The sequence below is a fragment of the Vipera berus genome, assembly GCF_964194415.1.
Source record: "Vipera berus genome assembly, chromosome: Z".
In the NCBI taxonomy this organism is placed as follows: Eukaryota; Metazoa; Chordata; class Lepidosauria; order Squamata; family Viperidae; genus Vipera; species Vipera berus.
In genome coordinates, this window is record NC_138205.1 from 63,167,569 (window position 1) to 63,195,490 (window position 27,922).

Consider the following 27,922-nt stretch of genomic DNA (forward strand, 5'->3'; position numbering starts at 1 on the left):
TATGCTCCTTGGTAAATAGAGTCTGTCAACATCACCATGTGGATAAAGAACATGATTTGCTGTTATTAATTTCATGGTCTTACTACCAGGGCTTTTAGTTCTACTAATGTCCAGTGAATTATTCTAGCTGTGGATCTAAGGACAGGAATTGCCCAGGTGTTAATGGTATTTTTACCAATGACTTTGGACTTTAAAATCATCTTCATTCTTATGATGTAGTTTACCACTAACCTTCTTCTTGATTTCAGTGTGCTTGATGTTGCTAGCCTGAAGGATGTCTAGGTATTTGTAGTGATGTTTATCCTAATTCATTATGTTATTTTCATGTGGCATCTTGATTCCTAGTTTTCACAATATTTCCCCTGGTAAGGCTGGCATATTTGTCCAGTCCAAATTCTATTATAATATTGTGATGGTATATTCAGACAATGTTTGAGCTGCAATTCCATTTTTGATAGTATTTTTTCAGCATCAGATCAACCTTATAAAACTCTGCTTTCCATGGTGACATTGATCTTTGCACAAATCTTCTGATTTTCTACTGACTCCTGTTATTTCTAGGTACTTAATCTGATCATGTGGAAGGGAATCAAATGCCTTCTTATAATCAGTCCAACCTACATTTAAGTTAGTCTTCTTTCTTCTATACCTTTCCAAAATAATCTTGTGAATTAGGAATTGATCTTATTCCTCTGCCTTTTGGGAAGTTTCCCTTCTGCTCAGATGGAAAAAAGTATTCACCTAAATGTTGTTAGAGTACATCCAATTCTCAATTTGAACAATGTTTGTAAGCAGATAATTGGCATGTAGTTGCCTGGTATTGCCCCTTTTGTTGGGTCTTTCATTATTAGGTATGTGTTGGTTAACCAATCTTTAATTTCATCTTTTATTATAATTATTACATAAACAGCAATGTGTAATCACTGCAGGTTGGTATTTTTTTTAAAATCCCATTTATATCCCGCTCTTCTCCGAAGACTCAGGGCGGCTTACAATCTAAAGCACAAATCAATGTGCTTAGCAATTTGAGCATAGTACTGTATGCCTGAAAATCCCAGCAGTGTGTGGCCTTTTGGAATTGACAGATGGAACTTTTGTCAATATGCAGATTTTCTAAGTGCCATCAAAGCTTATGGTTTATGCAATAATCTTTCAACTTTCTTAAATCTTTCTTATCTACTCTTAACTTTGATTTTCAGATCTGATTACTTCGTGATCTTTTCCACTTCTTTGTCTTTTATTTTAATATTCCTTTTATTCCACTACATTGCCACATGATTGTAATTATTATTATATCATTATAATTAAAGCCCTGAAGAAATGGCTTAATAGAAGTCTTGAAAAACAAATAATTAACTTCCTTACCATGTTCCTTGGATTAGACATAAGAAAATGCTGAGCAACATGTGCTGGCAACAGATTGAAAAGTATTCTTTTGTTATCCAGTTTCACTCTCTCCATATCATCTCTCTCCTCTTCTGCCTGTCAAGAGAAAAAAAAAATGATGTTCTAAACAGTGAAGGCTGCAAACATCAACAGATCTGGTAAGGATGTATGCATTTTTTAGATAGCAACCAGCAATTTGAATCGCACCTGGAAGCAAACTGGTAACTTGTGAAGCAAAGGTTCAAATGAGCATACGGAGGCATGCCCATCAGTGCCTGCACTACTGCATTCCAATCCTCCCAGATGGTGTTCTGAATGCAGCTGAATGTAGAGCACACTGCAGTAGTCAAGCTATGAGGTGATCAGGACATGAGTGACTGTGGCAAGACCTTCCTGCCCACAGCTGTTATTTGCTCATTGAGCAGAATTAATGAATCAAGGAAGACCCCAAAATTGTGCACTATCCTTGAATGGGGAAGTATAACATCATTTAACATCAAATTTGGAATATCCACAGATCTAGACAGTCCAAGATCCACTTGATCAGATTTTCAGATATTCTAAATTTCACCTTGGATGGAATTACACTTCCCCATTCAAGGATAATATACAAGCTCAGAAAGATACCATGGCTGATGGTTGTGAGACTGAGACATTGAGGGGTACAAGAATGGAAGCATCACCACCATCTAGGATCCACCACAGGTCACTGACAACCAAAGCTGTCTCAGTATTAAAAACTGGCCTGAAATCGGTTTAAAAGGGTCTAGACAATCTATTTCCCCCAGGATTCTCTTCAGCTGCAGACTGATCACCTTCTCAACAACCTTTCACAATAAGGGAAAGTTGGAGACTGGTTAATAGACCAAACATCATTTGGTCTAAGACAGCTTCTTAAGGAGGGGGTACACCACTGTCTCTTTCAAAGCTGTAGGCACAACTTTCTCTCTCAAAAAGGCCAACACTATTGCATGGGTCCAGCTGTTCACTTCTCTGATTCCAACGTATCCCAGATCAGACCACCAGGACATATTGCAGGCATTTCAGCTTTCCAGTCAAAGTCTAATATGGAGCAAATCTGAGTGACTTTATCTATTAGATTTTTATTTTTAATTTTTATTTTAATTCCATTTATATCCCGCCCTTCTCCGAAGACTCAGGGCGGCTTACAAGCTTAGCAGTAGCCTTCATTCTATGTATATGCCTGCTTATTAGGGCTTTCACCCCCCCAAGCGGCATTATTACAAAGTCAGCTTAATTGCCCCCAACAATCTAGGTCCTCATTTTACCTACCTCGGAAGGATGGAAGGCTGAGTCAACCTTGAGCCTGGTGGGATGCGAACCTGCACTAATTGCAGGCAGCTGGTGTTACTTAAGGAGGCATTAGCCCACTGCTCCACCAAGGCTCCCTTGAATAATCTCCAAAATAGTCCAACAGATGTTCTATGGGGATCTCCCTACCCAATAGGGAATTGATCATCCTAAATGGGCTCCTTGAAGCACAACTTTCTCTCTCAAAAAGGCCAACACTATTGCATGGGTCCAGCTGTTCACTTCTCTGATTCCAATGTATCCCAGATCAGACCACCAGGACATATTGCAGGCATTTCAGCTTTCCAGTCAAAGTCTAATATGGAGCAAATCTGAGTGACTTTATCTATTAGATTTTTATTTTTTATTTTTATTTTAATTCCATTTATATCCCGCCCTTCTCCGAAGACTCAGGGCGGCTTACAAGCTTAGCAGTAGCCTTCATTCTATGTATATGCCTGCTTATTAGGGCTTTCACCCCCCCAAGCGGCATTATTACAAAGTCAGCTTAATTGCCCCCAACAATCTAGGTCCTCATTTTACCTACCTCGGAAGGATGGAAGGCTGAGTCAACCTTGAGCCTGGTGGGATGCGAACCTGCACTAATTGCAGGCAGCTGGTGTTACTTAAGGAGGCATTAGCCCACTGCTCCACCAAGGCTCCCTTGAATAATCTCCAAAATAGTCCAACAGATGTTCTATGGGGATCTCCCTACCCAATAGGGAATTGATCATCCTAAATGGGCTCCTTGAAGATTATCAGGAGAAATACTGATATTTTATTACCATTGTTATCATGAGGTACTCTGTCAGAACCCACCTCAGCCCACATCTTAAGAAAGTAGGACTCTTGGAGAAAAGATTTTCCAAGCAGGAACTTTTACTAAGAAATAGGAGATAGTAAGCATAATAGACAGGATCTGAGGAATTCCCTCATAGATTGATATTTTTAAAGTGTCCCCAAGCAAACCCCATATCACAGTTCATTCATTCAGTTCTGGATCAGCCAAGCTCCAGGTGGTAAGCCCATCATAGGAAAGAAGAGATAACAGTCCATTTGCAGCAGGATCATTTCCACCCTCCTCATGCTTCATTCAGAGAAACAAGCCAGATCCCTGAGGGTCGCATTTTTCCCCTCCCCACTCCCTTTCCTAGTTGCCCGTAGGATGAGAGGGAATGCCTATTAAGAAAGCAATTGGTTATATTGTGATGGATAGCAGGCAGGCAGAATAAACAAAGGTTACATTTAAGGGAGGAAGTGAAAGCCATAAATTTGATTTAATTTAATTTAATTAGATAAAGCCCCATGCCTGTTCCCTCTCCCCCTTGGGAATGGCAGATTCCAGGGGAAAGTGAGATTTGGGTTTAGCTCAGAGGAGAGTTAGAAATGAAATATGAATGGATTCTGACATACTCCTTTATATGGAGCTGCTGCCCATGTTCAATCGATTTGAGTCTTCTTCTATTTTTATTCAAGGTGTCTCCTTTGATGCTTCATTTCCAAGAACTGCTCAGTAAATGGAGATGCATCCTGTGATTAGGGAGAGGCCATATAAAAGCAATATGATCCAAAGATAACAGCCACCTACAGCCAGTGACTAGAGCCATAGCTGAACTGTCCACCAGAGTCCATACGAAAATCCAAAGTTTTCTCTCAAATTCCACTGGGTTCATCAACTGAACAATTGAATGGGCCCTGTCTTCCCCTTCAGTGAATACCAGTGAGCTGAAAGCTACCAGGGAATGATCTGTCCAAAAAAATGAATATTAACATCCTCCACTAACAGGTCATATCTCAACTGGTCTGAGACAACCAGATATAACATGTGCCCTCCATGGGTGTTTGGCCATAAATGACTTGGGACACATTGTTGGTTGCCAGGAAGGCCATCAGTTGCCCTGAAATCAACAACACTGGCAAACTGAAATCTCTAGAATGAACAATTTTGGAGATTCTATTGCAATTGACCAGTGAAAGCTAGCAGTTCAAAACACAAAACTCGTGGGGCACATTTCTAAGAGAGGAACTCCTTCCTGTGTCCAACTAGGTCTTAATGAGACACACCACATTTGCACCTTGCCACATCTTGCTACATACCAACTTGGTATTCAAAAGCAACAGCTGAAGCCCAAAGCCACCAAGTGGTCAAGCCTGCCCCTCAGCACCCCTAGTCCACTCTTACCCCTCACATCCTGCTCCTAGGTCAAAACATAATGTCAGGGGCTTCTGGTTCATGGCGTGGCACTTCCGGACATGCAGGGACAATCTGTCTCCTGCCGTCCTTTTCTTTCTTGTCTGGAGGACCCTGAAAAGGGTCAAAAATCACCCTGGAGGGGTGATTACAGAGAGAAGGACTTCCCTGCAATCGCGGAAGGGTGGCAGCCCTCTGCTGGAATCCAGGATCATCTCCTTTGGCCCAAAGAAGAAGAGACCGGCCATAAAGATGGCCGATCACTAAGCCGCTCCCTGACGAAAGCCAAAAATACTACCACTACTATGAAACAATCTGGAGGACCTGGGTGAGCTTTTACCTTTACCTTTAATCATCTTCCTGTGGGACTTTCCTGAAAATCTCCTTCCTTATTTTTGAGAAAACAGCGAATACCTACTTTGGGAACAAAGCTTAAAGCCTCAAAGTTACAAAAGAAATCCAATTAATGCAGCAAAGAATTTAAGCAATTTCAGTTGTACTTACTAAAAAGCTTCTATTTGTTGCTGGAGACTCACTATCCTATTCTTTCTTTAAACTGTGAATTTTAAAAAAATGGACTAATTCTACAAAAGTTCTATATTAATTTGGAAAAAGAAAAAACCCTCTTACATTGCATGTTATATGTTATTGATGACATCTTGTGGTGTAACTTGGTACAGCAAGCAAATTTCTTTTTTCTGTTGTGGAAGATTTAACTGTAAACAACAATGAAATGGATGAATACATCCCGCTACTTGATTATAAACTGATACTGGACATGATCTTGGCAATGACAGAGGAAATTAAAGCTAAGCTGCAAGAAAAATCTGACAATTTAAAGCCACCAAATCAAAATTTGACCTTAAATGAGGAAAAGATAACCCAAAACCAAATAGAAGAACAACAAAAGCAACCTACAGAAAACCTTAAAGTCCAAACTTTAATAGCAACTACAAAACTTACAAGCCAAAAAGTAACAGCACTTGAAGAAAGCAACACCAAGAGTGAAGACACTAAAGGCCTTCAAATACACTATATTGAGAATTAATTATATTATATCAACCACCAAAAACTGAACTACCAAAGCAAAAATACAATGGTTATAAAGGGGACATGTTCCTTACAAAACTGACATTTGGATATGCTCCCTGGATTCAAATAAGGGGTATAGGAAGAAAGGAAGATATATTTGAGAATTTAAAGATACCAAGAGCGAAGCATGATTGGCATAAAAGGAGGGCAAGACTTAGATTTAAAAGACTGAGCTTGTTTATCTTTTGGGATTCCTAAAGATAGACTATAAAAATATCTTTCTATGGATTAAGGGGAATATCTAAAATTATATTACTGATTTTACATTTAGCTCTTAGATTTGTAAAGGAAATATAACTCCAAACTATATTATAGAATTTGGAATGACATATTAAAAGATAATATTTTAATAATTGATGTATGGTTAAGATGCCTTATAGAATATTCAGTGGCTATTTTTGACCTATAATATAGAATTTAGAATTTTATATATAAAAGATAGCATTTTAATAATTGTTGAACGGTTAAGGCAAAAAATACATTTCTAATAACTGGTGATTTGCTAAGATGAAAATTAGACTTTACTGGTAAAATATAAGAATGTTTTGTAATGAACAATATAAGATTTGTAGACAAAAGAATTATTCTTTATTGAAATAGGGAATTGTGAGTCACCCCAAATTAAGCATACACACACACATACATCATACATACACATACACATACACACACACACACATATATATATAATAGGCTGTGCTAAAATATCTTATTACAATTAGATAAAATTTAAAAACTGGATATTGATATGTATTAGTGAAAATATATTTTGAATTCTGTTGATTGACTTGGTTATAACCAGAAATATACTAACTTGCTTATTTTGATTATGTAATCACTAAGGGAATTAGAGAGGATATCTCTGTTGATATAACCTGAACTATTTACAAATGGTTATTTCTTATTTTAATTACCCAACCACCATACTGTTTCACAAATACATGTATATGTAAATATTAAAATCAATAAAACTTGTATAAAAACAAAACATAGTGTCAGAACCCATTCCTATTTCATTTCTATCCCCTGACCCAAAATCAAATCTCACCTTTCCCTGGATTCTGCCATACTCCCAAGGGGCAGGGGGGATGTGCCTGTGGGTTTATTGCCTCTGCTTCCTCTATCCACTACAATGTAACATTTTGCTTTTATTGATTGCCTCTGCTTCCTCTATCAGCTACAGAGTAACATTTTGCTTTCCTGCGTTATATCTCTCTCTGAACTTTATCTCCCTAAACTGTCAGCTAGAAGAAGGGAGGAAATAAGGAATGTAACCTCAGTGCCTGGTTTATTTCTACGCTCTCTGAGGAAGGTGTGAAGAAGCTGCCAACAATCGCTGCATGAACTGGAGACACGTCGATGTTATCTCCCCTTTTCCCACAATGGACCTAACATCTGGGGATTGGCCGTCCAAAACTGGCAGGGCGGACTATGGGGTGGGGGTCTTGCTTGGGATACCTTAATCTATTGTTCTGCATGGGAAATCTCAGATCCTGTCTATTATGCCTGCTATCAACTACTCTTAATAAAATTTTCTGTAGGAAGAAATTGCTTCCAAGAGTTCTGCTTTCTTAAGATGTGGGACTGAAGTGGGTCCTGACACATACATAATCAATACTGCCCTACCATCAACTTCTGATTTGACGTCATAATGACACAGACACAGAAATGCAAGGCTCTGCTTTCCATGCCCAATTTCACCCTGCAGGGGACTCTAAAAGGGCCTAAAAATCACACTAAGAAGCACTAATTAGCAGATCATAAACAGTGTGTTTGGAACCAGGTGAGAATATGGATCCTTTCTTTACTATTTTACTGTTGGATTTCCTGGAAAAGGCTCCCCATAAGCTAAAAATGTCTGAATGTGAGTAGGAAGGGGATTACAGCCCCACCCTTCCAGAGGAACGGAAGCAGCATTTTAATTTTTTTTATGTGGGACAGAAACATTTAACACTCAAACTGAAGTAATATAAAGCTATAGTTTTGACAAATTTGTGAACTGAGAAAATTGTTAAGATTTTCTCTTTGAAAAAAATGTTGTTGTTGTTGTTAGTTGCGAAGTCATGTCTGACCCATCATGACCCTATGGACAATGTTCCTCCAGGCCTTCCTGTCTTCTACCATCTTCTGGAGTCCATTTAAGCTCATCCAGCCACTTTATTCTCTGTTGACCCCTTCGTCTACTGCCCTCAATCTTTCCCAGCATTAGGCTCTTCTCCAGTGAGTCCTTCCTTCTCATTAGATGGCCAAAGTATTTGAGTTTCAACTTCAGGATCTGGCCTTCTAAAGAGCAGTCAGGGTTGATCTCCTCTACGACTGACTGGTTTGAACACCTTGCAGTCCAAGGGACTTGCAGGAGTCTTCTCCAGCACCATAGTTCAAATGCCTCAATTCTTTGGCACTCATCCTTTCTTATGGTCCTACTTTCATAGCCATACATTGCAACTGGGAAGACCATAGCATTGACTATGAATGCTGGGGTGAAATATAAGAAATCAACCTTCTATTTTAAGAGTCAGAAAATGGATATTGAATGACATCTAGTGATGGACTAGAGTAAAGCACCACAGCTGCAATAACTGATACAGACCTGGCAAGAAGCCTAGAGACAGATAACAGATTACTTTCTTTGTTGTTTGGTAACTTTTAACTCAACAGAGAACAGCTGGCAAAAGAGAAACATATTTTGGCATACTTACTACAGTGTGAGAACCTAATTGTTTTGAAATCAGTTGACCTTCTTGGATCATAAACATATACTGAGCTCTGACTTTTAATCTTAAGAACTATTTGGAGAGAAAGAAAAATTTGACTTCTGGCTGTTTGTCTGGGGGAGGTTTTTGGATTGCTCTTAGGGTGGTGAAACATTTTAACACTTTGAACATTTTGGATTGTAAATTTCGGCTGATTGACAATTTTTTGGATACCTGAGCAGAAGGACTGCTACAAAATATTGCTTTCAGTGATAGACTTATATCCTGGAACTTATTGGATTATAAAGTCTGTATATAAAGACCAGAAGAACCAGATGAGATTTTGTTTTATGGACATTAAGATTGGTGGTATAAAACAAGATTAGTATGCGGGGATCACAACAGTTCTGATAGAATATCTGGAGGGGGGAGTACTTAATACTCCCATCTGAAGCCCCCAGCCAGGTTTGCCAGGGATTTGTAGGAGTGATGCCTTAAGAAGTAAACATTTTTCAGAAGGAAATATTCTATGTGACAATTAATCCAACAGATAATAATTTCACATAAAGAAGATGAAAGAAGAAATCATGATGAGATTAAAACCAACTATGATAAAATAAATGAGTAAATCTCTAACTTAAATATAACTAGAAAGTTCCCAGAAAACGACTACAAAGAATGAACAAACAAGTCAGAAAACAGAAGATGAACCAGAGGAAATTGATCTAAAGACACAAGATATGTAAGAAGGGAAACATAATTTTGCACAGACAAATAAAAATCTGCAAGACTTAGCTACAATGAAATGGAAAAAGCACGTTTTCTTTATATTTTTAATATATATCTCAGGATAGGGAAGATGGTTTAAAAAACAGGTTATAAAGCTGTTAGGGGAAATGTCAGAAATTGGGAGACAAAAATGAAAAGAGAAATTGAGGGAGAAGAAAAATGGGAGTTATTTAATGAATATAACTGGGCGGAATTCCCCCTCAAAAATACCCTACTTAAATTGTTTTTCCCATTCCAAGCAGTATTTACAAAAACAAAGGAAGAATTTGTTGGTGATTTAATTACTTTGGCCTGAAAAGCTAATTGGCAAAGAAAGAAATCTAGAATTAGACTCAAAAAACAAAAGATGTGACATACCAGATGGGGTATTATATGAGCCAATATTTGAATATGGACAAAAGAATAGATAACACATAGATATAAAGAGATCTTTATAATAAGAAAGATATGATTTACAACTAGAATAACACTCTTTCTTTTGTTATATGGTGGTTCTTCTCCAACCTCTTGGGCAGCTCGCAGTTTGTATTGGTAGGGGGACAGAGATCTACCCCGAGGCCCCTCACTTGTGGGGTGCCTCAGGGGTCGGTTCTCTCCCCCCTCCTGTTTAACATCTATATGAAGCTGCTGGGTGAGATCATCCATGGCTTTGGGGTGAGGTATCACCAATATACAAAGGGACGCGGTGGCTCAGTGGGTTAGGATGCTGAGCTTGTCGATCGGAAGGTCGGCAGTTTGGCGGGTCGAATCCCGAGTGCCGCGTAGCAGAGTGAGCGCCTGTTACTCGTCCCAGCTTCTGCCCACCTAGCAGTTCGAAAGCATGTAAAAATGCAAGTAGAAAAATAGGGACCACTACGGTGGGAAGGTAACAGCATTCCGTGCGCCTTTGGCGTCTAGTCATGCTGGCCACATGACCACGGAGATGTCCTCGGACAAGCGCTGGCTCTTTGGCTATGAAATGGAGATGAGCACCGGCCCCTAGAGTCGGAAACGACTAGCACACATGTGCGGGGGAACCTTTACCTTTACCTATCACCAATATGCGGATAATACCCAGTTGTTCATCTCCAGCCCGAGCCAACCCAGTGATGCCCTTGACGTGATGTCCCGGTGCCTGGAGGTGGTGTGGGTCTGGATGGGAAGGAACAGGCTCAGGCTTAACCCCTCCAAGACCGAATCTGTGGATACCGGCATCTCATATTGTCCAAGTTCCATCTCTTTCAATGGGGGGGAGGTATTGCCCCCCTCAGAAATGGCTCGCAACTTGGGTGTCCTCCTGGATTCAGGCATAATTTGGAAGATCATCTAACGGCCGTGACCAGGGGGGCCTTCGCACATGTTCGCCTAGTGCGCCAGTTGCACCCTTTTTTGGACAGAGATACCCACACCCTTATCACTTCTCGCCTGGATTGCTGTAATGCTCTTTACATGGGGCTGCCCTTGAAGAGCACCCGGAGGCTTCAACTGGTGCAAGATGCAGCCACGCGGGTGCTTATGGGAGTATCTCAGTACTCCCATGTTACACCACTCCTGCGCGAGCTGCATTGGCTTCCAGTTACCCTCTGAGTGTGATTTAAGGTGCTGGTAATAACAGTTAAAGCCCTGCATGGCTTAGGCCCGGGGTACTTGTGCGACCACCTGTTGTGATTCAGGGTCAGCCTGTGGGTTCGGCAGTTGGGTCGGACGACTCAGAGGAGGAGGGGGGTGTTGAAGACCTTGCTGAGGGGGTTGAAGATCTTGCTGATGATAGCCCTCAGGCAGGCCCCTCCCACTTGGTCACCATGGAGACCCAGCTGTGTGAGCCTGACAGTGTGGATGAAGATGACCCACAGCTGGCCCTGTTCAAGGACGCCCGACGCAGGAGGCAGTCAAGTAGGAGTAAACAGAGGAAGGCTGTGGGGCTTCTCGGAAGGAGGCAGAGAGAGGCCACGCCCTGAACTCTTTATAAAGGGAATGTGTGGGGAGGGCTGGTTTGCTGAAAGCAACCGCTCAGATAGTGTTTCAAAGCTCCTGTATCTTGGTTCGTGTCTTGTTTGTTTTTTGTAGTAATAAATTTGGCAGACGTCATTCCAGCCTCTTGCCGTTTGTAAAGGGATTGCCTTTTCTGCAGGCCGGTAGCAGGCTGGTACAGAACAGTTTGCTTTCAGCCTCCCACCCCTTACTAATATTATGGAGCAGCTACGTGCTGAGAATGCCCAGCTCACCCAGCAACTCACTTTGCTGGCAGCTCAGGTGGCTCAACTGCAAGCTCAGGTTCATGCTGCACCCCCACCATCACCCCCACCCAGGAGAAAATGCCAAGTTGCAATGCCGGATAAATTTACAGGCACTCCAGAACTGTTTCCTGCTTTCCTGGGACAATGCCAGCTCTTTATCAGCGTGAGAGCAGCTGATTTCCCCACTGACCGGGATAAGGTGGGGTTTGTGTTAAGCCTTCTTTCGGGTGATGCAGGTCGTTGGGGCACGCCTCTGCTGGCTCAACCTAGCCCATTGTTGGACAACTTTGTGGGGTTTTGTGATCATATGCGTCTGATGTATGAGGACCCTATTAAGATGCAGACTGCTACTCGACGCCTAAAAGCTCTGAGGCAGGGTCAACGCCCCCTACAGGGCTATATCAGCGATTTCCGACTGCTTAGCCAGGATTCCGCCTGGAATGACGCTGCGCTTGTGGATGCCTTCCAGGATGGATTGTCGGAGGAGATGTTGGATGAGCTGGCCCGTGTGGATATTCCCTCAGACCTGAATGGGCTGATCCATCTCTGCCTGCGGATCGATGCTCGGTTGCAGCAGCAAAGGAGTCGCCGTGCCACCCCACAGACCCCTGCAGCCCCTGTTGTGCGTGAGCCCCCAGTTCAAAGGGAGGAGCCAATGGAGCTGGGTGCCGCCAGGTCTCGTCTATCGGTGACTGAAATGAACAGACGACGATCGGGGGGGGTTGTGTTTTTACTGTGGGGACCCTGGGCATTTGGCTGCTTTTTGCCCAAAGAAGCGACAGCGGGCATCAGTGACCGAGCCTGCCCCGAGAAAGTCCCCTACTTTTCTGTCGGGAAACGCCCCGAGCCCGATCTAGACGGTGTGATAGATCGGGCGTCCCACAACACTGAGCGACGTCTTTCCGATGCTGCCTGTGGACCTCCACGGCATTTGATTTTGGAGGCACGTCTGATCCTTCCTGGCAAGCCAGAGGGGATTCCAGTCCATGCCTTAATTGACTCTGGGGCCACCACAAATTTTATGGACTCAGCATTTGTGGCCAAATGGGCTGTTCCCCTCTTTTTGTTCTTGCGTAAGAACCGGGATGCTAGCATTCTCCAAATATATATCAATGTCTTTTTCATTAATCTTCTCCTTAGCATATAATTTAGAATAAAAATCCACAAAAGCATCCTTAATAAGATCCTGTTGAAACACAACCACACAACCATTATGTATGGCCATCAGTTCCCATGTGGAGGCCATCCAGTTCTATATCACCTCAGACCTGCACTTCCCCGTGGTCTTGGGACTGGCGTGGCTCCGGGAGCATGACCCACAGATCTATTGGTCACAGAACTTGGTCACCTTCCCAAGCTTGCAGTGCGTGGACCACTCCCGCCATATCTGTGCCGGCCAGGTGGAGGGTTTCCCAGGGGTTTCCTTGCCTCCCGAACTGTCCGACTTTGCTGATGTGTTCAGCGAGACAGAGGCGGATCAATTACCCCCGCACAGGCCCTATGACTGCCCCATTGACTTAGTCCCTGATGCGCCTCTCCCAGTGGGGCGTTTGTACTCCATGTCGGACCCCGAGTTGGCTGCATTGCGGGACTTTCTGGAGAAGAATTTGGCTCGCGGTTTCATCCGGCCCCCATCCTTGCCAGTGTCTGCACCCGTGCTCTTTGTCAAAAAGAAGTCGGGTGAATTGCGGCTTTGCTGCGATTATAGGAAACTCAACGCCATCACGGTGCGCAACCGTTACCCTCTGCCCCTCATCCCCGAACTCTTGGACCGACTCCGGGAGGCTAAGATCTTCACGAAACTGGACCTGCGTGGAGCTTACAACCTCGTCAGGGTTCGGCCGGGTGATGAGTGGAAGACGGCGTTTGGTACTCGCTACGGACATTTTGAGTACACGGTGATGCCGTTTGGCCTGACCAACGCCCCCGCTGTGTTTCAGCATTTCATGAATGACATTTTCCGGGATTTGTTGGATCAGTTTGTCGTGATCTACTTGGACGACATCTTGATCTACTCCCCGTCGCGTGAGGTGCACCATCAGCATCTCCATCAGGTCCTGCAGCGACTCCGAGAACATCGGCTGTTTGCCAAGTTGGAGAAGTGCCAGTTCTACCGGGTGACCATCGATTTCCTGGGTCACCGCATTTCTCCTGAGGGCATCGCCATGAAGCCGAGTAAGGTTGAGTCTTTGCAGAGTTGGCAACCCCCGCGTCGCATGAAGGATGTTCAGCGACTTCTTGGGTTCGCCAACTATTACCGAACATTCATCCCTGGGTTTGCTGCCTTGACAGCCCCCCTCACACGGCTCCTGCAGAAGAAGACTCGGTTCCAGTGGAACGCTCCAGAACAACAGGCTTTCCAGACTTTGAAGGAAGCCTTCATGAAGGAGCCCATCTTGAAGCATCCTGACCCGCAACGGCCGTTTGTTGTGGAGGCGGACGCCTCCGACATTGCCATTGGGGCGGTGTTACTCCAGGCAACGATGCCCAGCGGTACCCTCTTCCCTTGCGCGTACCATTCACGAAAACTGAACCCTTCGGAGCGCAATTATACAATCTGGGAGAAGGAGCTGCTGGCCATCAAAGCGGCGTTCGAGGCCTGGAGGCATCATCTGGAGGGAGCGCGGCATCAAATCGAGGTCCGGATGGACCATAAGAATTCGGAAAGCCTGCAGACCGCTCGGAATTTGAACCAACGCCAGATCCGGTGGTCTCTTTTCTTTCCGAGGTTTGACTTCCGGGTTCGGTACATACCTAGCGGGCACAATCAAAGAGCGGATGCTCTGTCCAGGAAGCCCGAATATTCCTGAGTGGAAGACAAGCTTCTGCCCAGGACAGTGATTCCCGTCGAGTCTTTTGCTGCGGTGCGGGAGCCGGTTGATATACGGGCTCGGATCCGGGAGGCACAGCAGCAGGAGGTGTGGGTGGCTCAGCGGAAGGAGGAGGTGGGGCTAGATTCTCCTTGGACAGACACGGATGGACTCTTGTATTATCATGACCGGCTCTACGTTCCGGGAGGGCCACTCAGGGGATTCATCCTCAGCCAGTGTCACGATAACCCGGCGGCGGGGCATTTTGGCCTGTACAAGATCCTGAACCTGGTCTCCCGTACCTTCTGGTGGCACCGAGTCCGACACGACGTCCAGTCCTATGTTACCTCCTGCATCCCATGCAGGCAGGCCAAGTCAGCGACAGGGGCCCCGCCTGGATTACTGCAGCCTTTGCCGACACCCAAAAGACCCTGGGGGGCTGTGTCCATGGTCGTTCATTCAGCAGGTGTTTCGGCTGCACGGCCTCCCTGATAGAGTCGTCTCTGATAGGGGGGCCCAGTTTACAGCCCGCTTCTGGCAGGAGTTGATGCATGCGTTGGATATCAAGATTTGCCTCTCGTCCGTGCATCATCCTCAAACTGATGGGGGAACCGAGAAGGTCATTGGTATCCTGGAACAATGCACTGCTACGTCAATCTGCAGCAAAACAATTGGGTGGACTATCTGGCCATAGCTGAGTTTGCATTTAACAATTTGCAGCACACCTCCACACAGATGACACCATTCTTGGCCAATGTGGGATATCACCCCTGGTTTTTTCCCCTTTCTCCCGTGGACTCACTGGAGCCGGCAGCGAACGACTTCATGGCAGAGTTACAGGCAATCCATCGATTGGTGCGACGTCAGTTAGAGAAGGCCAAGGCCGATTACAAAAGGTTTGCTGATCGGTCAAGACAGGATACGCCTCCACTATCGGTGGGAGATCGGGTCTGGTTGTCCACCAGGAACCTACCGTCAACACGGCCAGTGAGAAAGTTAGATCACCGATATTTAGGACCGTTCCCAGTTGAGGCTGTCATCAATCCGGTCGCCTATCGCTTAACTCTGCCACGTTCCCTGCGCGTGCACCCAGTCTTTCATCGGTCTCTGTTGGTCCCCGAGCAACCGGCCTGTCCACTCCGCCGAGCGGAACCTCCCCCATCAGGACCTCGTGATGGAGGCAGCACCCCTGAGTACGAGGTCGCCAGCATCAGGGATTCCCGTTGGCTGAAAGGTCGTTTCCAGTACCTGATTGAATGGAAAGGTTACGGACCAGAGGACTTCACCTGGGAAGACGCGACCGCTGTTCATGCCCCTGCGTTGGTGACCGCTTTTCATGAACAATTTCCATCCCAACCGCATCCGGATCGGCAGATCTGGGGGAAGGGCCCTGCGGTGCGGGATAGTGTTGTGATTCAGGGTCAGCCTGTGGGTTCGGCAGTTGGGTCGGACGACTCAGAGGAGGAGGGGGGTGTTGAAGACCTTGCTGAGGGGGTTGAAGATCTTGCTGATGATAGCCCTCAGGCAGGCCCCTCCCACTTGGTCACCATGGAGACCCAGCTGTGTGAGCCTGACAGTGTGGATGAAGATGACCCACAGCTGGCCTTGTTCAAGGAGGCCCGACGCAGGAGGCAGTCAAGTAGGAGTGAATAGAGGAAGGCTGTGGGGCTTCTCGGAAGGAGGCAGAGAGAGGCCACGCCCTGAACTCTTTATAAAGGGAATGTGTGGGGAGGGCTGGTTTGCTGAAAGCAACCGCTCAGATAGTGTTTCAAAGCTCCTTTATCTTGGTTCGTGTCTTGTTTGCTTTTTGTAGTAATAAATTTGGCAGACGTCATTCCAGCCTCTTGCCGTTTGTAAAGGGGTTGCCTTTTCTGCAGGGCCGGTAGCAGGCTGGTACAGAACACCACCTGCTGCCATTGTCAACCTCCCATCGCCCAGTTCGCTCCCACAGAGTTGGCCTCCTCAGGGTTCCGTCAGCCAGGCAATGCCGGCTGGCAACCCCCAGGGGGAGAGCCTTCTCTGTGGGCACACCGACCCTCTGGAATGAGTTGCCTCCGGAGCTGCGGACGGCCCCTGACCTTCGGTCCTTCCGCCATGACCTGAAGACCTGGTTGTTCAAACAAGCGGGCCTGGACTGACTACGATTTTTAATTAGGCTTTTACTGGGTTAAATTGTTTTGTAATTTCATATTTACTGTTTAATTCTCTTTTAAATTTTTTACTCTATGTTTTTTAATTTTTATTGTTGTGAGCCGCCCTGAGTCCTCAGGGAGAAGGGCAGCATATAAATTTAATAAAATGAAATGAAATGATATGGCAATTTTAGGATGGCTTGTATAAATGAAACCTTTGGCTGCACAAATGTAACTAACTTTGAGGAAATCATAACTGACAAAAATATTTTGAATACTGATGGGAAATTAAACTTAAGTAAGAGCTTGAAAAACAGGACATTTAATAAATAATAATAATAATAATAATAATAATAATAATAATAATAATAATAATAATAATAATAATAATAATAATAATAATAATAATAATAATAATAATAATAATAATAATAATAATAATAATATTGGAAGGTCATCTAGTCCAACCCCTTGCTCAGGCAGGAAACCCTATACCATTTCAGACAAATGGCTGTCCAATTAATAAGTTAATGTCCAGTTAATAAGGAGACTTTAATTGCAAATACAATTTAAATATAAAGTGGTTAGAAAAGAGGTTATAAATTGATACTATTGTTACTTGTATAACACTAAATAAATATGAAGTGTTATTAAGCATGTGTATATTTTGGCGAAGGTTGTTGAGAGTGTGGTGGTGCATCAGCTTCCTCTGTTCCTGGAGGAAACTGATTATCTTGACCATATACCAATCGGGCTTCAGGCCCGGGTACAGCACGGAGACGGCATTGGTCGCGCTGGTGAATGATCTCTGGCAGGCTCGGGACAGGGGATGTTCCTCTGTCCTAGTCCTATTAGACCTCTCAGCGGCTTTTGATACCATCGACCGTGGTATCCTACTGCGGCATCAGTGGGAGGCACTGTTTTACAGTGGTTGTCCTCCTATCTCCTGGGCTTATCGCAGTCGGTGTTGACAGGAGGGCAGAGGTCTGCCCTGAGGTCTCTCATTTGTGGAGTTCCTCAGGGGTCGGTCCTCTCTCCCCTCCTGTTCAACATCTATATGAAGCCGCTGGGTGAGCTCATTCATGGTTTTGGGGTGGGGTATCATCAGTATGCTGATGATACCCAACTTTTTGTTTCCACCCCGAACCAACCCAATGATGCCCTCGACGTGATGTCCCGTTGCCTGGAGGTAGTCCAGGTTTGGATGGGGAGAAACAGGCTTCGTCTCAATCCTGCCAAGACTGAGTGGCTGTACGTACCAGCATCTCGGGTTAACCAGTTTGTTCCATCATTAAGGATGGGGGTGAGGTGTTACCCCCTGGTTTTTTTTATTGAAAAGTTTTACAGTACATTTTATTTATAAAAAAAACAAAACAAAACCCCTCCAAACCCCCTCCCCTCTTCCCAACCCTCCCCGACACCTCCCTCCCTCCCCCACCCCCCTCCCCAACTTCTCAGAGCTAAATACAAGGTATAAAAGTAGAAACAATCATAATCTACCATATGCAAACAACAATAGACTATTAAATCTATCGCACTTTAACTCTTATAAAATGACTGCAAGCAATATAAATATCACATCAGCACTTATTCAAATGCTAAATGAAACTGTTTAGTCCCATATTTATTCTGGATGTAGTCAATCCATTTTTTCCACTCCAGAATATATCTCTGTTGCGAATGGCCTTTCAAATACGCTGAGATCTTTGCCATTTCCGCCAGGTTGGAAACTTTTAAAGTCCATTCTTCTATAGTCGGCAGTTCTTCCTTCTTCCAATATTGCCCTACTAAAAGTCTTGCTGCTGTGATTAAATTCAACATTAACTTAGTGTCCACAACAGTAGTGTCAGTAGTAATAGCGTGTCAACAGTAGTGTCAGAGCCTTGGTGGAGCAGTGGGCTGATGCCTCCTTAAGTAACACCAGCTGCCTGCAATTAGTGCAGGTTCGCATCCCACCAGGCTCAAGGTTGACTCAGCCTTCCATTCTTCCGAGGTAGGTAAAATGAGGACCCAGATTGTTGGGGGCAATAAGCTGACTTTGTAATAATGCCGCTTGGTGTGTGTGTGAAAGCCCTAACAAGCAGGCATATACATAGAATGAAGGCTACTGCTAAGCTTGTAAGCCGCCCTGAGTCTTCGGAGAAGGGCGGGATATAAATGTAATAAAAATAAATAAAATAAAAAATAATACCCAGTTATACTTATCGCTGAAAAAGCAGCAGCTTCATAGTATAGTTTAAAATTAGGCATTTTAAGACCACCTCTCTCACGCGTATCCTGCATAATCTTAAATTTAACTCGTGGCCTTTTCCGTGCCCAGATAGGGCTCGCAACTTGGGCGTTTTCCTGGATTCACAGCTCAACTTTGAAGATCATATAGGAGCCGTGACCAGGGGGGCTTTTGCCCAGGTTCACCTGGTGCGCCCGTTGCGGCCCTATCTAGTCCAAGATGCCCTACGCACAGTCACCCATGCGCTCGTGACGTCCCGGTTAGACTACTGCAACGCTCTCTACATGGGGCTGCCCTTGAGGGCCACTCGGAGGCTTCAACTGGTGCAGAATGCGGCCGCGCGAGTTGTGATGGGAGTTTCCCAATACTCCCGTGTAACACCTCTTCTCCAAGAGCTGCATTGGCTTCCGGTTGCCTTCCAAGTGAGATTCAAGGTGCTGGTGATGACCTATAAAGCCCTAAATGGCTTGGGTCCGGCTTATCTGAGGGAACACCTGCTGCCGGCATCAACTTCCCATTGTCCTGTGCGCTCCCACAAGGAGGGCCTTCTTAGGGTACCGCCGGTAAAGGATTGCCGGCGGGTGACTCCCAGAGAGAGGGCCTTCTCTGTGGGTGCGCCTGCCCTCTGGAACCAACTTCCAATGGAACTTAGGACTGCCCCTGACCTTCGTTCATTTCGCCGGGACCTGAAAACTTGGCTCTTTGAGCTGTCGGGCCTAGACTGAGGGGTTTTAATTGGGTTTTAATGTTTTAACTTTTAAATTTTGGGCTCTAATTTAATTAACTCTTTTAATTAACTGTTTTAAATTTTTTAACTTTTGTATGGTAGGATTTTAATTGCCCTGTAAACTGCCCTGAGTCCTACGGGAATAGGGCAGTATATAAGTTAAATAAAATAAAATAAATAAAATAAAAATATTTAATTTTGTATGTATTAATAGTAACAAGAATTGTATTTGTTTAATGTTAAGAAAATGAAAACATCAGGGGAAGAAGAGAGGATCAACCCCCCCCTCCCACAAAACACTGGATTGTATAGCATTGAATAGATGTCAGAACCCATATCTACAGGGTTCCCCTTCTTTTCTCCCCAACCCAATCCTTTAGCTTTTCTTTCATCCTCACCCGAACCTTACTCTCTTCTCTCCCTGGGTTCTGCCATACTCCTGGAGGGGAGGGGGCAGTGCTTCTGCCTTAACTTCCTCTATCGCTACAATGTGACACTTTGCTTTCCTGCATATTTTTCTGTGAACTTTCTCACCCCTTGTTGTCAGCTAGTAAGAGGGAGGAGAAGAAAGGAATGCAACCTCCAGCAACTGGTTTATCTCCGTGCTCCCAGGAGAAGGTGCAAAAAGCCGCCAAAACAACAGTGCAGCTGGAGACGACCTGATGTTATCTCCCTTTTTCTCACAAGGAACTTAACACCTGGGGATTGTCCTATTTGAACTAACCGGATGAACTATGGGGTGAGGTTTTGCTTGGGACACTTTAACCTATCAATCTGAGCGGGAAATCCTCAGATCGTGTCTAGCATGCCTACCATGAATTTCTCCTAATAAAAGATCCTTTTGGAAGAAACTGCTTCCACGAGTTCTACTTTCTTGGGATGAGGTTTTGAGTGGGCCTTGACAATAGATTTATATTGAAGTTAAGATGCAACATTGAGAATAAATGTACCCAGAAATCATATTTGTTTACTAAGCATTTATGAATTGTAATAATAGAAAATCAATAAAACACCTATAAAAACAAATACTGCTCTATCATCAAATCCAAAGCCTACTCCCCACAATCCACAGGGAACTCCCCATAGCCCACAGGGAACTTTTCTGGCTGGACCTGCCTACTCACGGGGCAGCATCAGGAGGGAACAAGTCCCTAAAAGAGAAAAAAAGAAAAAGAAAACATCCCAGATCCACTTATCTTTCCCACCTTGTAGTGGGCTTTATTATAAAACTGATGACTGTGACAGATAATTCACTGAAAACAAAGAAAGATTCAACACCAACAGAAAGAAAACAATTTTATACCACACAAAGTTAAACTACTGTCAGAACCCACTTCAGCCCACATCTTAAGAAAGTAGGACACTTGGAGACAAGATTTTCCAAGCAGGAACTTTTACTAAGAAATAGGAGATAACAGGCATAATAGACAGGATTTGAGGAATTCCCTCACAGATCGATATTTTTAAAGTGTCCCCAAACAAACCCCACACCACAGTTCATTCGATCAGTTCCGGATCAGCCAAGCTCCAGGTGGTAAGCCCATCATGGGAAAGGAGAGATAACAGTCCATTTGCAGCAGGATCATTTCCACCCTGCTCACACTTCATTCAGAGAAACAAACCAGATTCCAGAGGGTTGCATTTCTCCCTTCCCCCCACTTTCCTAGTTGTCGGTAGTTGAGAGGGAATGCCTAGTGAGAAAGCAATTGATTATATTGTGATGGATAGCAGACAGGCAGAATAAACAAAGGTTGCATTTAAGGGAGGAAGTGAAAGCCATAAAGTCCCATGCCTGTTCCCTCTCCCCCTTGGGAATGGTAGAATTTATTTATTTAATTCAATTTATATACCGCCCTTTTCCCGAAGGACTCAGGGCGGTTTACAGGGCAAAATTTAAACAATACAATATAAAAATTAAAATAAAATTAAATCAATAGCCCCAAAATTTAAAATTAGAATTAGAATCCAGGGGAAGGTGAGATTTGGGTTTAGCTCAGAGGAGATATTTAGAAATGAAATATATAAATGGATTCGGACAACTGCAGAACCTTTACAAATTTTTTTACAGTGTCCATAGAGTTGAAAGAAATGATTGTCTGCAATATAATATAATACAGACCATTGAGGATTGTTCTTAGGTCTTCCTATACTAGATACTGATGCCACAACTGATGCATAGCTGGAGTCTGGCAAACGTTCCCTGGCTACAGCTTCATCACTGGTGTAGGAAGAACTATGAGTACATAATGACACTACTTTGCCATCAAGAGACAACAGAGGATTAGGACCTTACTGGAAAGTGAATAAAAGGAAGGTTCTACATTTAGACAGGAAAAACCAAATGCACAGGTATAGCATAGGTGGTACCTTGCTCAATAGTAGTGACCGTGAGAGGGATCTTGGAGTCCTAGTGGACAATCATTTAAATATGAGCCAGCAGTGTGCTGCAGCTGCCAAAAAAGCCAACACAGTGCTAGGCTGCATTAACAGAGGGATAGAATCAAGATCACGTGAAGTATTAATACTTGATAAGGCCACATTTGGAATATTGCATCCAGTTTTGGTCACCATGATGTAAAAAAGATGTTGAGACTCTAGAAAGAGTACAGAGAAGAGCAACAAAGATAATTAGGGGACTGGAAGTTAAAACATATAAGGAACTGTTGCTGAATTGGGTATGTGTAGTTTAATGAAGAAAAGGGTGAGGGGTGACATGATAGCAGTGTTCCAATATCTCAGGGGCTGCCACAAAAAAGAGGGAGTCAAGCTATTCTCCAAAGCAGCTGAAGGCAGGACAAGAAGCAACGGATGGAAACTAGTCAAGGAGAGAAGCAACCTAGAACTAAGGAGAAACTTCCTGACAGTTAGAACAATTAACCAGTGGAACAACCTGCCTCCAGAAGTGGTGAATGCTCCAACGCTGGAAGTTTTTAAGAAAAGACTGGACAGCCATTTGTCTGAAATGGTATGGGGTTTCCTGCCTGAGCAGGGGGTTGGACTAGATGACCTCCAAGGTCCCTTCCAACTTTATTACTATTATTACTATTACTATTGCTGCTATTATTATTATTGTTGTTGTTGTTGTTGTTGTTGTTGTTGTTGTTGTTGTTGTACCTCCATCTTGTCTATTTAGGTTCAACCATCTTATTCTAGTTTTTGACAGTCTCAAGGTACTAAGCTAGGTACTAAGCTAGGATATCAGCCTGCAATAGCCACTGGATAGCAATATAAAGCTGGATATAATTAATATATTCTTCTAGACCTAGAGTGCTCTGTAATTGATCTGCCAGCAATGTATCAAGAACTTTAATTAGAAAGACAGGATTGAAGATTGGATAGTGACTATGTAAAACCACTGGATCCAGAAAGTCTACTTATGAGAGAGCATTTCAATATAACAAGCAACACTCCTTGCATAATGAAGGATGGTAATTGACCATGGCCATGTGACAACAAACAATGCAGCTCCTCTAAAGCAGGGGTGTAAAACTGCCGGCCCACGGGCAGGACGCGTTATCCGGAAGCCATGCCCACCCCATTGCAGGCAATGGAAAAATGTCCTGATATGTTGTGCGACATCATGTGACATCACAAGTCTGACATGTCTGCTCTAAGGCCAAGAGAAAAATGGCTCAAGTCCATAGGTGGTATTCTAATTAGTACTGTATTCATTTCAACAGAGTTCATGGGCCAAAAATATGTCAAAATAACTTGGCAAAATGTTGCACTAATCACCACCATGCAGTCTGACCGTGAATCTGAACAGCTTTATCAGTAAAATGCTATACAAACTGGTCACAACAACCAACTAGGATCTTGATACTGCCTAAAGAGACTTCACATAAATAAGACTGATAAGTTCATCATGATGTAGACCTGAATATGGTCATGGAACTATACTAGATCTAGTTCACTTTTTGTCATTCTCTATTAGTCCTCCTATGGAGTTTATGCATTTCATTTCTTATCCTAGGCTGCTGGAGTAATCCTGTCAAATGTTTGGGTTGATTTGGGTTCAGTGGGCATTTGATGAAATTGCTTGGAAACCATTTGAATACATTTGGTTCCTGGAATCAATCATCCTTAATGGGTTCAATTATCCTAGAGAGGTTCCAAATTGTAGTTAGACACACATGACCCAGGTATCAGCAGATTAAGGCAAAGAGATGATAGATAGATCCTCCAAATCTATATCTCAAACAACTGCTTCAAGGTAAAGACAAGATCTAACACATTATCACCTACATATGCTGGTCCAGAGATTGTTGAAGCCTACGGTTGCCAAAGATGCAATGTCAGACACCGAGGCAGGGAAAAAGGAACCCACTGCAAAGGGGGAGCCCTCCCTCCAGCCGGGACCCTGCCAGCTGTTGGGATCCAAGACGTCCTACTCCTCGGAAGAAGTGGGAGAGATGGGCAGCCACAAAGCTCAGAGGTCGATGGTCGTTGGGAAGAAAGACGAGTGGGAGAAGAGATCAAGGAAGGTCACCCTGAGACGTAGCAGCCACCAACCCGGATGGAAGCAAGAAATGGAGAGATCCCTTCACCTTAGCAAAGAAGGAGATCATGCATAACACTCGAATTGGATCCTAGAGAAAGCTATTGACCTGATAAGGAAAACCCTCGGCACTCTTGGGGATGAGAAACCTGAACCCTGCGGCTGCTCCACTACCTTGGATTGCAGCCAGAGAGACACTGAGGGGGAATCAGAAGCTGAAGTCCCGGGGACGTCTGCTGAGGGAGCAGCCACCGCTTTGGCAGCCCCCACTTTCTGCCAATCCGCAACTGCTGATCAGGATGGGAGACAAAACTGTTGGTGGCGAAGGTACCAGTCCATCCAAAGATTCCCGCCACTGGACATAAAATTCAGGGGGGAGTCACAACACTTGGGGTTCTTCCTAACCCAAGTACTGAGCTACATGAAAGAGTATGGACGAGACATCCCCAGTGACAAAGCCTGTATTGTGCAATCTGCTCTGGATGGGGCGGCTGCAGACTAGATGGTGAACCTGCATGATTCCAATGCTCCAGAGCTCCACAACTTTAACCACTTCATGTCCTCTCTGAGAAGGCGATTCAAGGATCCCCTGGCTGATCGGAAAGCCTGCAAGAGAATCAAAATAGTGAGGCAGGACAGATGCCCAGTAGCCAAATACACACAACAATTCCAGGCCATCACCAACAAGCTGAACTGGCCAGAAGACATCCTCCTTAGCCATTTCAAAGATGGCCTAAACTATGACCTGGATGATGTTTCCCTGCCTCGAGGAGATCCACACCGACTCGACAAATGGCACATTCTAGCAGAGGAAGCAGAGAGATCAATCTACTGAAAAAACACTGCCAAGGAAAACTGGGGCCGCTTGCCTCCTGAGCCATCGTGCGAACTAGCAAAACCACCAGCCACAGCCAATAAATCAACAGGCTGTTTCAAATGCAGGAGAGAGGGGTATTGCACTGTAGAGTGCCACTCAAAAGTCCCTCCACGCAACCCATACCGATCACCAGCCAGAAAATTGGGGAAGTCCCCAGCCAAGCCATGAGAACCTGCCATGAGGGCAACAGAGGCGATAGAGTCCTCACCATCTGCCACGCATGAGCAGGGAACTCCAGCCTACACCGCAGGGGTGGTGGATACCTCGGATGACAACTCAGGTGAACCCCTGGTAAGTGGACCCATTGCACCCATCCTCAACACAGTGACTATATTAGTCCCCTCCAAGTCCGAAGCTGTCAAACCCTTAATAGACTCCGGCTGCTCCCACTGCCTCATTAGCCCAATGCTAGTGGGGAACTTGGGCATCCCGGTGAGGAGGCTGAAACAGCCAATCTCATTTGGCCAGTTAGATGGGTCTGTAGTGGGAGGGGTGCCAGCTACCCACTTTACCAATCCATCTATCCCTGGGGGACCACGAGGAAGACATAATATTTGTAGTGACACCAGGCATGGAATGCCCAATGATCCTGGGGTTGGAGTGTCTAAAGAGATGGAACTCCTGGGTAAATTGGAGGATGGCAGAGCTCAATTTCCCAAAAGGGGATCGTGCAAACTTAAAACTGCAAGGGGCCCCACCAATCCTAGGAGTGGAGAGAGCATTGGTGGGAGAAGGGGTTACCAGAAATACGGGAAGAATACCGAGACCTTGCTGAAGTCTTCAGCAAGGAACAGGTGTGTTGTGATTCCGCGCCAGCCTGTGCTCCCGACAGCTGAGTCCAGGGAATCTGAGGAGGAGGAGGAGAAGGAGGGGTTTGCAGAACCATGAGAATCGGAGGGAGGCTCTGATGAATTACAAGACTCACAATTAGAGGAACAGTCTGGCCCCTCCAATCAAGTTCCGGATGAGACTCAGCTGTGTGGGGAAGATGAGCCAGACTCTGGGGACTCACAGATGGACGTCATTATAGACACTCGTAAAAGAAGCCAGTTAACTAGAGCAGGTCAGAGGGACACAATATGGTAACTCCAAGGAGGAGGAGAAGGCATTGAGAAGCCATGCCTTTGGGCTGCTTAATAAAAAGGGAAGGTGTGGGCGGTGCTGGTTGCTGAAGGCAAATGTTTGTAAAGAACTTCAAAGGAATCATGGTCTGTTTGTTTTACTGGTAAAATTCTTGTTTAACTGTTGCTCTGTTTTGCTTTTTCAACCAATTATTCATTGGAAAAGAATTCTGTTATTTTCATTTTGAGGAAATAATTATCAGGACTATATATGAAATAAAAATGGTTGGTTTTTCCAGCCTACTGATAAAAGAGGGGTTGTTCTTGTGATGCAACAAGGATGGGCGTAGGCTGGGAAGGATCAGGGTGAATGAGCTCCCTCCTCACTTACCCACAGACTGTGCTATAGAAATCAAGCCCGGGGAAAACTCCCGAAGCCCAGACTGTATTCCATGAGCCCTAAAGTGATGGAGGAGATGGAAAGATTCATAAATAAAAATCTAGACAGGGGATTTATCGAATCTGCCAAACCCAAATTAGCCACCCCAGTCCTCTTTAGGGAAAAGAAGGATGGCACTTTGCTTTTTGCGTGGATTACCATACCCTGAGTGCAATCAGTGACAGTAACCTGTATCCCCTACCCCTCATGAAGGGCATGTTATTCCACTTATCAAAAGGAAGGATTTTTACCAAATTACACCTAAGAGAAGCGTACTACCACTTTAGGATTAAGGAAGGGGATGAATGGAAGATAATATTTAATTGTCCAAAGGGATGCTACCAGTTCAAAGTTTTGCCATTCAGACTAGAAGGAGGCCTTGCAGTATTTATGCAATTAATCAATGAAGTACTAAGGACGCACTTATTTAAGGGGGTCCTGATTTATTTAGATGATATCCTTATCTTCACCGAGTCCAAAGAGGAACATGTCAACTTAGTCAGAACAGTTTTTAAAAAATTGTGAGCTGCCCACCTATATGCCAAATTATCAAAAAAGAATAGACTACCTGGGTTAGTCTATATCTCCACAGGGCATTGAAATGGACCCCAAGAAGATCAGGGCAGTGCTAGAATGGGCACCACCTCACACAAGGAAGCAATTACAAAGTTTTCTGGGTTTCGCAAACTTCTACCACCAGTTCATTCCTTCGTTTGCCCAAATAGCCCTGCCCCTCACGAACTTGTTAAAAACGAAGGGGGGGCCCTCAGTGAAACCCAGCCAGCCACTGAAATGGACAATGGAATGCCAAGCAGCATTCGAGAGGTTAAAGAGACTTTTTTCTGCCGAACATGTACTGAGGCACCTGGACCCAGATAAACCCTTCGTAATACAGGCAGACGCAAGCGATGTGGCAGTGGGGCTGTATTATTACAAGAAAATGATGGTGGGGCACTGCAACCATGTGCATATATGTCCAGGAAACTCACTGAGATGGAACAACACTGGGCTGTGTGGGAGAAGGAAGTGTACATTGTAAGGTGGTCATGACTTACATGGTGCCATTTCCTTGAAGGGAATAAAATCCCCTTTCAGGTCTGGACAGGCCACAAAAACTTGGAAGCACTAAAAACACCAAGAAAGCTCACTCCTAAGAAAGCCTGCTGGTCCCAGCACTTTCACCAATTCCGTTTCATGCTCAAACACTTGCTGGGGAAAAAGAACTTCCTGACAGACGCATTGTCTTGCATGCCCCAATATAACAGCACGCAAGCCACCAATTCTAAACCACTCATGCCCAAACCACAACTGGCAGCACCAGTAACCATCAGAGCCCAAGTCAAAATAAAGCCGCAGCTGAGTAGGTAAACCAGAATCAAATTCCAGAAAACTTTAGAAACAGATGAATGGTTCCAGAAAAATAGACATGTGTGCACGATCAAGGATGGGCTGCAAGGGGTGGGGGGAGAA

The 27,922-nt window shown here is 44.5% G+C and overlaps 1 protein-coding gene across 1 annotated transcript in view; it reads right to left on the reverse strand.

The window, feature by feature from the left end:
• ADCY1 (adenylate cyclase 1) overlaps nt 1–27,922 on the reverse strand; it is a gene marked incomplete at its 5' end in the record, with an annotated part of 490,247 nt that overhangs the window by 24,135 nt on the left and 438,190 nt on the right. The window contains one exon of the mRNA XM_081342918.1: nt 1,366–1,482. Coding sequence (XP_081199044.1) covers nt 1,366–1,482 — 117 coding nt within the window. The remainder of the gene's footprint in view (nt 1–1,365; nt 1,483–27,922) is intronic.